General features: G+C 46.8%; 1 protein-coding gene across 1 annotated transcript in view; it reads right to left on the bottom strand.

Annotated features, from left to right (window-relative positions):
• The window catches only part of LOC110507626 (schwannomin-interacting protein 1), a 355356-nt gene that overhangs the window by 228662 nt on the left and 108106 nt on the right, over positions 1-18588 (bottom strand). Inside the window, exons 7-8 of the mRNA XM_036965812.1 lie at positions 18216-18281; positions 17985-18123 (exon numbers count right to left, since the gene is read on the bottom strand). Coding sequence (XP_036821707.1) covers positions 17985-18123; positions 18216-18281 — 205 coding nt within the window. The remainder of the gene's footprint in view (positions 1-17984; positions 18124-18215; positions 18282-18588) is intronic.

Here is an 18588-nt window from a genome sequence, read left to right as displayed (position 1 = left end):
TAAAAGCACATTATTGAATTTGTAAAAAACTCTGGAACATATGCAAATGAGCCAAGTGGTATTCCACTATATTAGATGACGTGATTTATGTAGAGTGATTTGAATACATTTACATTGCCAAGGACAGAGACATTTTCATAGACTCTCCTTTATAGTTTGACGACAATTGCTATACAGAGAATGGAAATCACCTCAATGAAATATTTATCTATGCAGATGACCAAAATAGCCGGTGTGCATTGGAGACAATGAATTAATAACGCAAATGTAGGACAGGAAGAAATCTATAGCAATTATGTCTGGCAAGACTGTGATTTCCATAACTATAATCAGTAAAACATACCACACTCTCAGTAGCTATGAACAAAATCCCTCTCAAAACTTCCCATTGCTTCCGAATTACCTGATAAACTTTTTGTCTTTTACTATTCTTATTCCCAGCTGATTTAAGCCAATGATCATAAACTGCAAGGCTTCAAAGTTGGATTTCTGCATTTTCAGCACAGTATCTGAGGGTTTTCTCTTTTCTCTTTCCACAGAGGAACTGAGGAGCACACACACATTCTATACAGACATACACACAATTTCCCAGAGTCCCTAGGAAGTGCATTTTCTATCTCCGCTAACAGAGTTCATGACCCTGGAGTTGACTAAAGTGGCAAGACGACACTAACGAGTGAGGGGGAGGTGTATGTTCTGTAGGCAAATTAAAGCTGCAAGAATTCTGTCAACACCCAGACAAGGAAAAAGGATTTCTAGACTTTGCTTTGATCCAGAGCCATATTTATGGTAAAATGGATGGTGTCAATCACACTGGTACAAAGAATAAACCCCTCGAGTTTTACAGGCAAGTGCTCAGAGCAATATGCAAACAGCAAAACAATACTGAGCTGTACTGTGTGCTGTATGGCAGAATCTTTATTGGGAATTGGTTTTGTGTAAATTATGCATTGATTAAAAGTTCAAACTTAGTATTGTGTATATTAGTATTGTGTCCAAACTAAGTATTGTACAAAACACATATATTTTGCCCTCCACACTCGGATGTAAGAATCAGTAATACTAACCTAGTTCCCCCTCCCTTCTGTCACCCCTGTGTCGCCCGGTTCACCCCTGAGTGCCACTGCCTTTCACCCCCCGCTTGGCAAGGCATGCTGGGTAAAATGAATAGAAGTCTGTTTGACATCCTCTGCATTTCGACGGAACGGGAAACACTGTTTTTCATCCTAATTATCAGCTCTCTCCCTCGATCCATATATCTCCCCCTCTCTCTGAAAGCTACTTCCTCTCTCTCGCGCTCTGAGAGACATTCTCTAACTCTGTGAATCACAACGTATCTCTGAGAGTTCCTGTGATGTCCTTCTGTGCTCTGAGACAGGCTGGCGTACCTTCGCACCGTCTGATGAGGAAACAAAGGTTACTCCAGCGATGATACTCCCGCTCACCCCTCTCCCTCTCCTCACCCCTCACTCCCGTCTGGCATCTCTCTACCCTCTCTCAGCCCTCTCACCCCTCTCCCTCTCCTCACCCCTCACTCCCGTCTGGCATCTCTCTACCCTCTCTCAGCCCTCTCATCCCTCTCCCTCTCCTCACCCCTCACTCCCGTCTGGCATCTCTCTACCCTCTCTCAGCCCTCTCACCCCTCTCCCTCTCCTCACCCCTCACTCCCGTCTGGCATCTCTCTACCCTCTCTCAGCCCTCTCACCCATCTCCCTCTCCTCACCCCTCACTCCCCTCTGGCATCTCTCTACCCTCTCTCAGCCCTCTCCCTCTCCTCACCCCTTTCCCTCTCCTCACCTCTCTCCCTCTCCTCACCCCTCACTCCCGTCTGGCATCTCTCTACCCTCTCTCAGCCCTCTCACCCCTCTCCCTCTCCTCACCCCTCACTCCCGTCTGGCATCTCTCTACCCTCTCTCAGCCCTCTCATCGCTCTCCCTCTCCTCACCCCTCACTCCCGTCTGGCATCTCTCTACCCTCTCTCAGCCCTCTCATCCCTCTCCCTCTCCTCACCCCTCACTCCCGTCTGGCATCTCTCTACCCTCTCTCAGCCCTCTCATCCCTCTCCCTCTCCTCACCCCTCACTCCCGTCTGGCATCTCTCTACCCTCTCTCAGCCCTCTCACCCATCTCCCTCTCCTCACCCCTCACTCCCCTCTGGCATCTCTCTACCCTCTCTCAGCCCTCTCCCTCTCCTCACCCCTTTCCCTCTCCTCACCTCTCTCCCTCTCCTCACCCCTCACTCCCGTCTGGCATCTCTCTACCCTCTCTCAGCCCTCTCACCCCTCTCCCTCTCCTCACCCCTCACTCCCGTCTGGCATCTCTCTACCCTCTCTCAGCCCTCTCATCGCTCTCCCTCTCCTCACCCCTCACTCCCGTCTGGCATCTCTCTACCCTCTCTCAGCCCTCTCATCCCTCTCCCTCTCCTCACCCCTCACTCCCGTCTGGCATCTCTCTACCCTCTCTCAGCCCTCTCATCCCTCTCCCTCTCCTCACCCCTCACTCCCGTCTGGCATCTCTCTACCCTCTCTCAGCCCTCTCATCCCTCTCCCTCTCCTCACCCCTCACTCCCGTCTGGCATCTCTCTACCCTCTCTCAGCCCTCTCACCCCTCTCCCTCTCCTCACCCCTCATTCCCGTCTGGCATCTCTCTACCCTCTCTCAGCCCTCTCCCTCTCCTCACCCCTCACTCCCGTCTGGCATCTCTCTACCCTCTCTCAGCCCTCTCATCCCTCTCGCTACTCCTTGACAGCTCTCTACCTGAGTTCCTTTCCTCCTCTCCCCTCTTCTGATCACGCTCTCTAATCAGGATCCCCCTCCCCTCCGGTCTCCCGCCCCAGATTCTCCCAGCTGACAGCCATCGACCTGAGTCTCTCCTCTCCCTCGTGTGTAAACAACCTGTTCTCATATCCCCTCTCACTTCTCCCTAACTCTCAGTGGGCCTCGCTCTGTCTCTGACGGGATGATGCTAGCTGGGAGAAGAGAAGAGAGGAGCTATACACTACTACCAGACAGGCCTGCTCTGCATCTCTGATCCTATCTCTCCCTCTCAAACTAATGCAAAACAGTGAGGGGGGGGGGGGGGGGGGGGGGGCATAATTTATATTGCAAATGCAGTCACGGGCTGAATAACAAGGGCAGAGTTATAGCTGATGATGGTAATTGCGGCGGGGCCCCATAGATGTTGATGTGATTGTTGTGATGTTAAAGAGCGCAGAGTCAATATCAGTTTACTGGGCCAATGAGGCGTGAAGAAGCTACACACTACACAGTCCTCCTCTCTATATCCCTCCCTCCCTCCATCTCTCTCTATGTTTCTCTTCATCTACTCTCTCTTTCAACAGACTCTTTGAAGCAGCAGCTGAGAATGTACTGCTCTCCTCCAGTCCCGTGTCTCCTGCCTATAGCTTTACTTAGTCAGACAGAACCAACACACGCCAGTCATAAACGAGTACATTCAGCCAATAATATGACAATCTAATACATCACAATTGCGGCAGAAAAGAAACCTATTTACAGAAAACAATTCAATATCTCTCAATATACTAATTTCTAGACGGATGGAAACTTGCGCTCTTCCAAATTTCACAGGTCAATGACGAGACTTGTATAAAGGTTGTGACTGTGTTCTGTAAGAAAAGTTATTTTATTTGCTTTATTAAAGGGAGAGAGAGAGAGAGAGAGAGAGAGAGAATGTTTGTGTTTCATCTACTTTCAAATCATTTCTCTCTCCAAGATGTCATTATGAAGATGGATTCTGTCAGGCCATGCTGTGTTTTAGAGAGAAGAGGAAGACAGGAACAAAGGGGCTAGTCTGCTTCATCTTTTCATTAATCAGAAATCATTTCATTTTCCTCCAGAGACCAGACCACTCTGAGGGAAATGAGAATGAGCTCTTTCTCCTTTTTTTATTTATTTATCTCCCCTCTGTTCGATACGCTGTCTTCATTTTTCCTCCTCGCTTACCGGGACTTCTGGAGTCTATAAATGCCAAAGCAATAAACCGAGAAACTAAATCCCTTTTCGCTCTCTTTCTCGCTCTCCTCCGCTCCCTCTCTTTTTCTCTTCCTTTCCTGCGTGCTCAGTATTCAAATAGAATCAGAGCTTTACGCGAACAAGGCCACAGTGACAGAACACACAAGTCCAATCAGCTCTCCCACGCTACACTCTGTCAGTCAGCTTTCCCAGAGCCAGTTTGGTGTAACTCAAGCTCCCCACGCCTCACCAGCTACTGTTATTAGTCAGGCTAGTCGGATTGGTTGGAGAACAGACAGAATGTTCCGAGTTCAATAAGCTCATTTACTGTGCCTAGCTTTTCAAAAAGACGTAATGAAAGAAAAAGGGATGATGCAGGCAGTGGATATAGAGAGAGAAAGATAAAGAGAAGGATGGTTAGAACACACACACACACATTCTACACCTACACCAGTGGAGGCTGCTGAGGGGAGGGCGGCTCATAATAACGGCTGGAATGGAGTAGATGGAATGGTGTCAAACACGTCAAAGACTTGGTTTCCATGGTTTCCATGTGTTTGATACCTTTCCATTGACTCCATTGCAGCCATTAGTATGAGCCGTCCTCCCCTCAGCAGCCTCCACTGACCTACACACAGCGGCAACGGAAATCATTCTAAACGCAGTGGAACATGAATGGCCTCTGACATTTAAACGAGAGTGAAGATTCACTTTCCCTCTTCATCTCTTCCCTCCCTTCCTCTCTTCCCTTTCCTCTTAATGTAGAATCCAAGGAGGATAATGATTATGCTGATATCGGAGGGGTGGATTATGGGGGAAATGAGGCTGCATGCATAGAGCTGCAGGCTGTTCCTCTGCTCTCTACGCACACACACACACACACACACACACACACACACACACACACACGCACACACGCACACACGCACACACACACACATGGATGGATGACAGGTGCATTACTTATTCTACGTTGCAGTTTATTAAGGAGATGCACTTTCCCCTTCCCTCGTTCCACTACCGTGAAAATCACTGCTCTTTCTCCTATTAATAAAACACTGTTGCCAGTGAGCCATGATTAAAAGGAGCACAGGATACACTCCTACTCATACAAACGTTTTCACACATTCCTACCTAATAAGTCCAGACTGATCACTAGAAACACACTGCGATTCCGGACGTTTGAAAACGTCCTGAATACTTTGATACATGCCTTCCTCGGCGCAAAAAAAGAACAGGGATTACCTATCACTGGGAGTGAACTCATGATGTTCCGTGTTGGAGCACACTGTGTAGACCAGTGCACTACGGCAGTTTACAACGCTCTGGCAAGCTGTGAGAATACTGATGGTACCTGATGGTAATGGCACATGTTTTAGCCTTCCTCAAACCATAGACTTAAATATAACAACTTGGAATTAATACCTAAACTTTAACCCTTTGAGTTGTTTCTGTTTTAACCATGTTACCACGCAGAATTAACCCTGTAACCATGCAAAATTAACCCTGTAACCATGCAGAATTAACCCTGTAACCATGCAGAATTAATCCTGTAACCACGCAGAATTAACCCTGTAACCACGCAGAATTAATCCTGTAACCACGCAGAATTAACCCTGTAACCACGCAGAATTAACCCTGTAACCACGCAGAATTAACCCTGTAACCATGCAAAATTAACCCTGTAACCATGCAGAATTAACCCTGTAACCATGCAGAATTAACCCTGTAACCACGCAGAATTAACCCTGTAACCATGCAGAATTAACCCTGTAACCATGCAGAATTAACCCTGTAACCATGCAGAATTAACCCTGTAACCACGCAGAATTAACCCTGTAACCACGTAGAATTAACCCTGTAACCATGCAGAATTAATCCTGTAACCACGCAGAATTAATCCTGTAACCACGCAGAATTAACCCTGTAACCACGCAGAATTAACCATGTAATCACGCAGAATTAATCCTGTAACCACGCAGAATTAACCCTGTAACCACGCAGAATTAACCATGTAATCACGCAGAATTAATCCTGTAACCACGCAGAATTAACTCTGTAACCACGCAGAATTAACCATGTAACCATGCGGAATTAACCCTGTAACCATGCAGAATTAACCCTGTAACCACGCAGAATTAATCCTGTAACCACGCAGAATTAACCCTGTAACCACGCAGAATTAACCCTGTAACCATGCAGAATTAACCCTGTAACCACGCAGAATTAATCCTGTAACCACGCAGAATTAACCCTGTAACCATGCAGAATTAACCCTGTAACCACGCAGAATTAATCCTGTAACCACGCAGAATTAACCCTGTAACCACGCAGAATTAACCATGTAACCGTGCGGAATTAACCCTGTAACCATGCAGAATTAACCCTGTAACCACGCAGAACTAATCCTGTAAGCACCCAGAATGAACCCTGTAACCATGCAGAATTAATCCTGTAACCACGTGGAATTAACCCTGTAACCACACAGAACTAACCCTGTAACCACGTGGAATTAACCCTGTAAACACACAGAATTACCCATGTAACCACGCAGAACTAACCCTGTAACCACGTGGAGTTAATGCATCAAAAATAGACATTCATCCATAATACATTGAATTCTGAAGGGAAACTATGAGATCTTGTGAATAAGTCATACAATGAGTATAGTGGCTAAAGGTATTCACCCTCATATCCTGTCCATCGTCTCCAGACTTCCTGTCTGCTGAGTCCAGTGAGTGGATCTCAGACAGACAGACTGACTGACTGAGTTTTTATGATGATGGTTTTATTATAGTGTTCCTAACATCGAGAGCTTTTCCTATATAGGACTGGTGATCATTTCAGCAGTATGGGTATCAGTGATCAGCAAAACATACTTCACCAGAGAGCAGTCCTCATCTTGGAGACAACCATCTCCTTACCCAACATATAACCACACAAACTTCCTGAGTGGCGCAGGGGTCCAAGGCAGTGTATCTCTGTGCTAGAGGCGTCACTACAGACCCTGGTTTGATCCTGGGCTGTATCACAACTGGCTGTGATCGGGAGTTCCATAGGGTGACGCACATTTGGCCCAGCGTTGTTCAGATTAGGAGATAGTTTGGCTAGGGTAGGCCGTCATTGTAAATAAGAATTTGTTCTTAACTGACTAAAACAAACACTATCATGCATCATTCTGGGAGCATTGCTGGAATGCAACACTCCTCAGTTGTGGTGTGTGGCTAAGTTCGACTTGACGACCTCAGTCAAGCCCCGATCAATAAATCCCAGCGCCAGGTCTATTCATAACTGTATCAATCTGCTGATCTTTATATACACTGGTCCTCAGTCCTCAGAAATGAATGATCAATTAGTGCTTGTTGCTGGGTAAAGTGTGTGTGTGGGGTAAAAGAGAGAGATGGGGTAGGGGGAGTGGGGGTGAAGGAGAGAAATACATGGAAAAAGCCAGCACCTTATTCAAAAGTCTGATGCAATCCTGAAACATCTAAATATTTTATCCAACTGTCATGAAATGAAAAGGCTCAAAGAGAGAAGGAGATAGAGAGGTTGGGGTGGGGCAGAGGTGGAGAGAGAGAGAGAGAGAGAGAGGTGGGGGTGGGGATGGGGCAGAGGTGGAGAGAGAGAGAGAGAGAGGTGGGTGTGGGGGTGGGGCAGAGGTGGAGAGAGAGAGAGAGAGGTGGGGGTGGGGGTGGGGCAGAGGTGGAGAGAGAGAGAGAGAGAGAGAGGTGGGGGTGGGGCAGAGGTGGAGAGAGAGAGAGAGAGAGAGAGAGAGAGAGGTGGGGGTGAGGGTGGGGCAGAGGTGGAGAGAGAGAGAGAGAGAGAGAGAGAGGTGGGGGTGGGGGTAGGGCAGAGGTGGAGAGAGAGAGAGAGAGAGAGAGAGAGAGAGAGAGAGCAGTGGAATGGTGGGCATATAGAAGCGGAGGGAGATGAAAAATAGGAAAATAAAGGAGTGTTCTTTTAACTCCTTTAATTAGAAAACGGATGATAAGAGTTAATTATCTTGCCTGTTAAATGGAGAGGCCTCTAACCTGGCCTTATCAGAGACAGAGAGAGAGAGAGGGCCTTCCTTCACTAGATTACTACATAGATCCATCTTAACTGACAATATTGGTGTTGTGAAAACCTTCAATTGACCAATTATGTTAAACCTATCCAGATATCAGTGAAAAGGAAGCGAAGAAGGAAGGATGACGGATACATGTTCAAAGTAATCCAACAGGACGATATCCTGCATGGTAACCACCGCAGCAGAACAGTGACCCCTAGTGGTCTAAGAAAGGCAGTACATTGAGATACGACGTCACGCATTCATACCAGAGTATGTAGCACACAATCTGCCACTAATGTGACACATCACACATAACATACTGTGTTACACACCTCAGAGTGTCAGACCTATCGAAAGAGTAACAATGTGTGTGTCATAGCTGTCTGCGGCAGGTGATTAGCAGAGACAGACCTGTCTGTCCCTCTCCCATTACACTGGGGTCATACGAACACACGTTCTTCACACAGCCAGAGACAGACCTGTCTCTCCCTCTCCCATTACACTGGGGTCATATGGACACATGTCCTTCACACAGCCAGAGACAGACCTGTCTGTCCCTCTCCCATTACACTGGGGTCATACGAACACACGTTCTTCACACAGCCAGAGACAGACCTGTCTGTCCCTCTCCCATTACACTGGGGTCATACGAACACATGTCCTTCACACAGCCAGAGGCAGACCTGTCTGTCCCTCTCCCATTACACTGGGGTCATACGAACACACGTTCTTCACACAGCCAGAGACAGACCTGTCTGTCCCTCTCCCATTACACTGGGGTCATATGAACACATGTCCTTCACACAGCCAGAGACAGACCTGTCTGTCCCTCTCCCATTACACTGGGGTCATACGAACACACGTTCTTCACACAGCCAGAGACAGACCTGTCTGTCCCTCTCCCATTACACTGGGGTCATACGAACACATGTCCTTCACACAGCCAGAGGCAGACCTGTCTGTCCCTCTCCCATTACACTGGGGTCATACGAACACACGTTCTTCACACAGCCAGAGACAGACCTGTCTGTCCCTCTCCCATTACACTGGGGTCATACGAACACATGTCCTTCACACAGCCAGAGGCAGACCTGTCTGTCCCTCTCCCATTACACTGGGGTCATACGAACACACGTTCTTCACACAGCCAGAGACAGACCTGTCTGTCCCTCTCCCATTACACTGGGGTCATATGAACACACGTCCTTCACACAGCCAGAGACAGACCTGTCTGTCCCTCTCCCATTACACTGGAGTCATACGAACACACGTCCTTCACACAGCCAGAGACAGACCTGTCTGTCCCTCTCCCATTACACTGGGGTCATACGAACACACGTCCTTCACACAGCCAGAGACAGACCTGTCTGTCCCTCTCCCATTACACTGGGGTCATACGAACACACGTCCTTCACACAGCCAGAGACAGACCTGTCTGTCCCTCTCCCATTACACTGGGGTCATACGAACACACGTCCTTCACACAGCCAGAGACAGACCTGTCTGTCCCTCTCCCATTACACTGGGGTCATACGAACACACGTCCTTCACACAGCCAGAGATAGACCTGTCTGTCCCTCTCCCATTACACTGGGGTCATACGAACACACGTCCTTCACACAGCCAGAGACAGACCTGTCTGTCCCTCTCCCATTACACTGGGGTCATACGAACACACGTCCTTCACACAGCCAGAGATAGACCTGTCTGTCCCTCTCCCATTACACTGGGGTCATACGAACACATGTCCTTCACACAGCCAGAGACAGACCTGTCTGTCCCTCTCCCATTACACTGGGGTCATACGAACACACGTCCTTCACACAGCCAGAGACAGAAAGCCACACAGACAGACCAGAAACCACAGTGCTTTCATGTATAGAGCAGTAATCAAATGTATACATATTAATTCAGTCATTCTGCTACTATGACTCAAATGGAATTGCAATGGAATAGAAATGGTTGTCTGTTCTATAAATTATATTTCTGGGGTTAGATTGTTCCTGAAAAAAATGTGTAATGCCTTTTTTAAACTTGGAAATCAATCAATCCGCCATCATCAACACAATGGAAAAATCAAATGATTTATGATTGAAATATTGAAATAGAATGGGTGACGGAGAAAAACTCATGGTTACAATTTAAGGCCATGTGGCAAACCATAACGCAGGCACATAGGATGTAAGCATGCAGGTCTGGGCAGATGAGATCTGGTCGTTGTTTGTGTGCATCTGGAAGTTGTTGGTCATATATGTGTCTGTTAGTATTTGGTGTAAAAAAAAGGATTGTTCCTGAGTGCTGAGAGGTGAAAAGAACAATAATTATTCTGTCAATCAAGGATTGGCAGGCGTGTCACAATTAGTAGTGGGGGGGGGCGGAGAATCATTTACATAACCGTATGCTGTATTAGCATAATTGCCATACATACCCATTGATGTATTAGGTGGTATTCTACATAGGGGGTGGGGCTTTGGGGCTTTGTATCATTAATCGGAACAGCAGCGCAGAGCTAAAAATACACATTTTCCTCAAATCTACATATTTCAAAGTCAATCATTAATTCAAACATTTTAAGACAACATTTGAAATATAATGCCTGACCTCATCCTAGTCCTCCATGTTATTACATGGATAGGCTAAAGCTGTAGAGGATGATCAACTACTATGTAAAGACACAAAGGTCAACTATGATGATCATTTAGTGTCATGGTTCCACCTGTCACCAGAGGGCAGCAGAGACCGTCCTAGAGACCTTAACAACACCCAGGTGTGTCCTATTTACTCATTATGATTTCCCTGTTAAAAGAGGTATGTTTTCTGTTGTCCTTTGCTGAAGCTTGAATTATGTGCCGTGTGTGTTTGTTTCCTGAGTGACTTTTTGAGAGTGTTGGTTGTTTTTCCCAGTGTTGCTGTTGATCCTTTGGACACTGCTTCTCAGTGAAGTATTATGTTTATCCTTAATTAACCGCTGATTCCTCGTCTGGTCTCGTCTCTGCACCTGGGTCCAACCTCGCCATGTCACATTTAGAGTCAATTTGAGACTGCTTAACAGAGTGGGACCTGAGGGGCTGTGTAAAATGGAGGGACCCAGCCGTCTCCATAGAACAACACAGAGAACCCACGTCTGTCCATCAATGATGTCATAAAGTGAGCTGTTTTCTACTGTGTTTTTGCCTGGCTGTGTCTATTCCAAAAAGCTACGTTGCAGCCAAGGCAAAACAATGAGTTGACTAAAGGAACCAAGGCTAGCTGTAATGGCTGGAGCTCTGTTATCCATAATGTGCAGTTCATCACTTGACCTTCACGTGAATCCATGGAAGGACGATAAATGGAATATGCTGGATAATGTCACAATGGGCTGCTAATTCCGCTGAATTGAAGTGGGAAGAACACTGTTTAGCCAGAGCTTAAACATCTCTATGGCTCTGTTTACTGTGAACAGTGAAAAAGTGGCTGATATTGTAGAGTTGAGGCTCTTTGCTGGTACAAGATCTTAATTCATTTCTATGGTAACCAGTAGGTTATGTGAGGCTGCAGCTCTGTGTGTTTCTCTTCTGCTCTTCTCCATGCATAACATTACCTGCTAAATATAGGGCTAAATGATAACACTGCTGGTTCCACTCACCTGCTGTGTGCTGCACACACACACACGGATATGCGCACACACACACACATGCATGAACGTGCACACACACAGCTGCAGTCTGGCAGTGACCTGGTTAGGACAGATGTGTGAGAGAGTCACACAGAGATAATCCAGCAGGAGACAGAAGAGAACTGAGACGAGGAGGAAAACACTTCTGTGGGCTGTCCTGCTGGAAGAAGAGGAAATTATGAGTGTGAGGGAGGGAAATAGGGGAGGGAGAGGATTTAAGGATGAGATGTGAAAGGAAGTAGAGGTGGGGATTTGGAAAGAGAGGGTGAGGAGAGAGCAGATGGAGGGAGTGATAGACAGGGAGGAGAGGGAGAACCATTGCAGCTGGTGGTAAGGGGGCCAGTGATGCTCTGTTGTAGCCCAGTCCCACTGCACTTCAGCAGGGCAGATGGACTGGCATGTCCCCTGTGCCCTTCAGCACCAGGCTCCAGCCCACACACCACTCACAACCTTCTATTCACTACTCTAATTGCACCAACTCAAACTTGTTGCAGGTTCTTAATAAAGATCTCCATAATACATCATTTATGATCTGATTTTAGAAATACTCTAGTGTTTTGTCCGTCAGAGGACCTCTATAGCATTAGGAGCGACTGTGGTGCAACACCTCTCTCTAGTGGTCAGTCTCTGTAACTGCACCTCTTCACAGAGCAGCAACCAGGCAGTGGACAGCGACAGACAGAGCGCTGATAGTCTTTGGCAGAAAAACAGGGAACTGTCACATTTTTCATGAATTGAGATTATATTTCAGAATAGATTACTGTCTATTATATTCAGTGATAATGTTTCTATTACAGAACTTTTCAAGTCACTGTGAGTTAACTAGCAATTCAGCCAAACCCCCAACACAGCTGGCTACCACTAATCTCCCATTCCAATAAACAGTGTGTGTGTGTGTGCGTGCGTGCGTGCGTGCGTGTGCTGTGTTTTGATGCAGTAAAAACAATACAAATAGAAGGCTGCTGATTCATAATGGGGCATAAAAGCCAGAGTTTTGTTATGTTCTCTTTTAATGAAAACTATCATTTCTACCTCTGGGCTTGGAAAGGAAATGGGCAACACTGCAGGAGTTATGTGGTCATTATGTGCGGAATACAGTAGGAGAACGTCTAATGTGGTATTTCACAGTGTCACTATGGTGACTTTGCAGTATATCTGAATGAATTCTAACACACATAACTATACAACCGTAACCTTAAGTACATCACAGACCTGTCACTTTCTACAGACTCAAGGAGATGGAAAATTCCAGTGTACTACTACATACACATAGAGCCCCCCCCCCCCCCCCCTCACCATCATGTGCGGTGGTCCCACATTGACAGACACATGCAGCCTTTTGTCAGAGACTGATATCCCTGGCACAAAGGTTACAAATTCAATCAGTGTGGATGGAAATGGCCTCCCAGTCACTGTGTCCCATGAAAATATGACTTCTTCCACTGTGTGTGTGTGTGTGTGTGTGTGTGTGTGTGTGTGTGTGTGTGTGTGTGTGTGTGTGTGTGTGTGTGTGTAAAAAACGGCCCTGGACATGGAACATATGACTGGGTCGACAGAAACGGACTAATTAGAAATGTCAACAGGGGAGCATTGTCACTTTCACCACTGCATCACTATAAAGGAGAGATGTTAAAGGAGAGACGTTAAAGGAGAGATGTTAAAGGAGAGATGTTAAAAGAGAGACGTTAAAGGAGAGACGTTAAAGGAGAGACGTTAAAGGAGAGACGTTAAAAGAGAGACGTTAAAGGAGAGACGTTAAAGGAGAGACGTTAAAAGAGAGACGTTAAAGGAGAGACGTTAAAAGAGAGACGTTAAAGGAGAGACGTTAAAGGAGAGATGTTAAAGGAAGGCGAGAGGGAGGAGAGACGTTAAAGGAGAGATGTTAAAGGAGAGACGTTAAAGGAGAGACGTTAAAGGAGGGATGTTAAAGGAGAGACGTTAAAGGAGAGACGTTAAAGGAGAGACGTTAAAGGAGAGACGTTAAAAGAGAGACGTTAAAGGAGAGATGTTAAAGGAGAGACGTTAAAAGAGAGACGTTAAAGGAGAGACGTTAAAGGAGAGACGTTAAAGGAGAGATGCTAAAGTAAAGCGAGAGGGAGGAGAGATGTTAAAGGAGAGACGTTAAAGGAGAGATGTTAAAGGAGAGATGTTAAAGGAGAGACGTTAAAGGAGAGACGTTAAAGGAGAGACGTTAAAGGAGAGATGTTAAAGGAGAGACGTTAAAGGAGAGATGTTAAAGGAGAGACGTTAAAGGAGAGACGTTAAAGTAAGGCGTTAAAGGAGAGATGTTAAAGGAGAGACGTTAAAGGAGAGACGTTAAAGGAAGGCGAGAGGGAGGAGAGACGTTAAAGGAGAGACGTTAAAGGAAGGCGAGAGGGAGGAGAGACGTTAAAGGAGAGACGTTAAAGGAAGGCGAGAGGGAGGAGAGACGTTAAAGGAGGGCGAGAGGGAGGAAAGACGTTAAAGGAGAGATGTTAAAGGAGAGACGTTAAAGGAGAGACGTTAAAGGAGAGATGTTAAAGGAGAGACGTTAAAGGAGAGACGTTAAAGGAGAGACGTTAAAGGAGAGACGTTGAAGGAGAGACGTTAAAGGAGAGACGTTAAAGGAGGGCGAGAGGGAGGAGAGACGTTAAAGGAGAGATGTTAAAGGAGAGACGTTAAAGGAGAGATGTTAAAGGAGAGACGTTAAAGGAGAGACGTTAAAAGAGAGACGTTAAAGGAGATATTTTAAAGGAGAGACATTAAAGGAGAGATGTTAAAGGAGAGACGTTAAAGGAGAGACGTTGAAGGAGAGATGTTAAAGCAGAGACGTTAAAGGAGAGATGTTCATGGAGAGACGTTAAAGGAGAGACGGTAAAGGAGCGATGTTAAAGGAGAGACGTTAAAGGAGAGACGTTAAAGGAGAGATGTTAAAGGAGAGGTGTTAAAGGAGAGATGTTAAAGGAGAGATGTTAAAGGAGAGATGTTAAAGGAGAGACGTTAAAGGAGAGATGTTAAAGGAGACATTAAAGGAGAGACGTTAAAGGAGGGATGTTAAAGGAGAGACGTTAAAGGAGAGATGTTAAAGGAGAGACGTTAAAGGAGAGATGTTAAAGGAGAGACGTTAAAGGAGAGATGTTAAAGGAGAGATGTTAAAGGAAGGCGAGAGGGAGGAGAGATGTTAAAGGAGAGACCTTAAAGTAAAGCGAGAGGTAGGAGAGACGTTAAAGGAGAGACGTTAAAGGAGAGACGTTTAAGTAAGGTGAGAGGGAGAAGAGATGTTAAAGGAGAGACGTTAAAGGAGAGACGTTAAAGGAGAGATGTTAAAGGAGAGATGTTAAAGGAAGGCGAGAGGGAGGAGAGACGTTAAAGGAGAGACGTTAAAGGAGAGACGTTAACGGAGAGATGTTAACGGAGAGATGTTAAAGGAAGGCGAGAGGGAGGAGTGACGTTAAAGGAGAGACGTTAAAGGAAGGCGAGAGGGAGGAGAGACGTTAAAGGAGGGCGAGAGGGAGGAGAGACGTTAAAGGAGAGATGTTAAAGGAGAGACGTTAAAGGAGAGACGTTAAAGGAGAGATGTTAAAGGAGAGATGTTAAAGGAGAGAAGTTAAAGGAGAGACGTTAAAGTAAGGCGAGAGGGAGGAGAGACGTTAAAGTAAGGCGAGAGGGAGGAGAGACGTTAAAGGAGGGACGTTAAAGGAGAGACGTTAAAGGAGAGACGTTAAAGTAAGGCGAGATGGAGGAGAGACGTTAAAGGAGAGACGTTAAAGGAGAGACGTTAAAGGAGAGACGTTAAAGGAGAGACGTTAAAGTAAGGCGAGAGGGAGGAGAGACGTTAAAGTAAGGCGAGAGGGAGGAGAGACGTTAAAGGAGGGACGTTAAAGGAGAGACGTTAAAGGAGAGACGTTAAAGTAAGGCGAGATGGAGGAGAGACGTTAAAGGAGAGATGTTAAAGGAGGGCGAGTGGGAGGAGAGATGTTAAAGGAGAGATGTTAAAGGAGGGCGAGAGGGAGGAGAGACGTTAAAGGAGGTCGAGAGGGAGGAGAGACGTTAAAGGAGAGATGTTAAAGGAGAGACGTTAAAGCAGAGACGTTAAAGGAGAGATGTTAAAGGAGAGATGTTAAAGGAGAGACGTTAAAGGAGAGACGTTAAAGTAAGGCGAGAGGGAGGAGAGACGTTAAAGGAGGGACGTTAAAGGAGAGACGTTAAAGGAGAGACGTTAAAGGAGAGACGTTAAAGGAGAGACGTTAAAGTAAGGCGAGAGGGAGGAGAGACGTTAAAGGAGGGACGTTAAATGAGAGACATTAAAGGAGAGACGTTAAAGTAAGGCAAGAGGGAGGAGAGACGTTAAAGGAGAGATGTTAAAGGAGGGCGAGAGGGAGGAGAGACGTTAAAGGAGGTCGAGAGGGAGGAGAGACGTTAAAGGAGGGCGAGAGGGAGGAAAGACGTTAAAGGAGAGATGTTAAAAGAGAGACGTTAAAGGAGAGATGTTAAAGGAGTGCGCTAAAACGACACTAAAACGACATTGGAGGTAGCTTACCGTAGAGACATCAACATTCAGTTCTCTGACAGCAGCTCTGCTGGACATTTCTGCAGTCAGCATGCCAACTGCACGCAGTGGCATTGTGCTGTGTGACTAAACTGCACATTTAGAGTGGCCTTTTATTGTCCCATGCACAAGGTGCACCTGTGTAATGATCATGCTGTTTAATCAGCTTCTTGATATGCCACACCTGTCAGGTGGATGGGTTATCTTGGCAAAGGAGAAATGCTCACTAACAGGGATGTAAACTAACTGCACATTTTTGTGCGAGTAGAACATTTCTTGGATCTTCTATTTCAGCTCATGAAACATGGGACCAACACTTTACATGTTTATATGCGTTTATATAGTTTACCCCGGGATCATAAAGGGCCCCCATCTCTCTTTTATTTCACCCCCCTCTCTCTCTGATGATCATCAGACAGTTTCAGCATCTCTGAGTCACTGAGCTCAGCAGTTCTGTTAGGTCCCACAGGATGTTCAACACAAAGTATGTTTATCTGTGTCTGTGTGAGTAAGGGGGAAGACAGAACAGACAGGTGTGGCAGGTGTGCGTGTGTGTGTGTGTGTGTGTGTGTGTGTGTGTGTGTGTGTGTGTGTGTGTGTGTGTGTGTGTGTGTGTGTGTGTGTGTGTGAAACACTAATACCATGTATTGATGTCTCTCCCCAACCCTCTCACTCTTAACGGCAGTCATCTGCTGACATCATCATCTGAACCACAGAAGCTACAGTGAGAAGGAGTGAGAGGGAGGATAGAGAGGAGGACAGAGAGGGGGGATAGAGAGGAGGACAGAGAGGGGGGATAGAGAGGAGGACAGAGAGGGGGGATAGAGAGGAGGACAGAGAGGGGGGATAGAGAGGAGGACAGAGAGGAGGACAGAGAGGGGGGATAGAGAGGAGGACAGAGAGGGAGGATAGAGAGGAGGACAGAGAGGGGGGATAGAGAGGAGGACAGAGAGGGGGGATAGAGAGGAGGACAGAGAGGGGGGATAGAGAGGAGGACAGAGAGGAGGACAGAGAGGGGGGATAGAGAGGAGGACAGAGAGGGGGAGTGAGAGGGGGGATAGAGAGGAGGACAGAGAGGGGGAGTGAGAGGGGGGATAGAGAGGAGGACAGAGAGGGGGAGTGAGAGGGGGAGATAGAGAGGAGGACAGAGAGGGGGAGTGAGAGGGGGGATAGAGAGGAGGACAGAGAGGGGGAGTGAGAGGGGGAGATAGAGAGGAGGACAGAGAGGGGGAGTGAGAGGGGGGATAGAGAGGAGGACAGAGAGGGGGAGTGAGAGGGGGGGATAGAGAGGAGACTAACTGGAAATCACCACTGTGGGTGTAACAGGCCACTGTTGATACCATCCATTTAACCTTCATTTATCAAGGTGAGTCCTTGAGAACAATCCTATTTCTCTCTGCAGCATTGAGCCCACAGCTTGACCTCAGGCTTAACCTGGATGATGACTTGGAGATTACTATGACAATACATTGACACTCAAGAGTACCTCTCTCACTCGCCATCTTATTATTTACCCAGCTGATCCCTCCCTCAAGTGCCTGTAAGTGAGCCTGCATCTGGCAGGAGGAAATGAGCTCAGGGACACCGCCCTCTGCTGGACAAGACATGTAATACACCGGCACACCACATCCTTAGGGCTAGTATTGAAAATGTATTGAAAAAGAACACACCATTCCATCTGACCCACACCATGTGTTTGCCTTAGTAAAGTGTACCCTACACAATAACATAGACAGTTCACCTGCTGTACTCAGAGCAAAGATAGAGGGGTGGGACTTACAGGGGTGATGCCATCTGATAGAGTGGTCATGCTGATGGACGTGCTCATCTTGTCAGAGGAGGAGAGGGAGGGAGGGGAGGGGCTCCTCTTCTCCATCAATTCCTGTCTCTGGAGGAAGTCACGCCAAGCGCGCTGGATACTAGGAAACATACACACACAGCCAAGAGTGAAACACACACGTTCACACACACATGTTCACACACGCACGCACGCACACAGACAAACACTCACATCAACACCTTGGTCTTCATTGGGGGCATGTTGAAGTTGTTCTCAAGGTCTGTAGTCAGCTGGTGACTGAGAGAGAGAGAAAGAGTGAGAGAGGGAGAGAGAGAGAAGCAGGGAGGGAGGGTGAGAGAGAATAAAGACTACAAGTACACAGCGCTGAGTTCTAATCATTCCAGTACCAGTGTCGGGGTTATCAGTAATTATACAGAGATGCCCTGGTCCCCACTGCTGGGAAATTGAGTTTTAAAGCACACATGTGTGTATGTGTGTATGTGTGTGTGTGTGTGTGTGTGTGTGTATGTGCGTATGTGCGTGTATATGTGTGTATGTGTGTATGTGCGTATGTGCATGTGTGTGTGTATGCGCCAACCTACAG

Source organism: Oncorhynchus mykiss, chromosome 27 (genome assembly GCF_013265735.2).
Source record: "Oncorhynchus mykiss isolate Arlee chromosome 27, USDA_OmykA_1.1, whole genome shotgun sequence".
Classification (NCBI taxonomy): domain Eukaryota; kingdom Metazoa; phylum Chordata; class Actinopteri; order Salmoniformes; family Salmonidae; genus Oncorhynchus; species Oncorhynchus mykiss.
The sequence above is the reverse complement of the archived record's forward strand: the minus strand, read 5'-3'. Positions and strand labels throughout refer to the sequence as shown.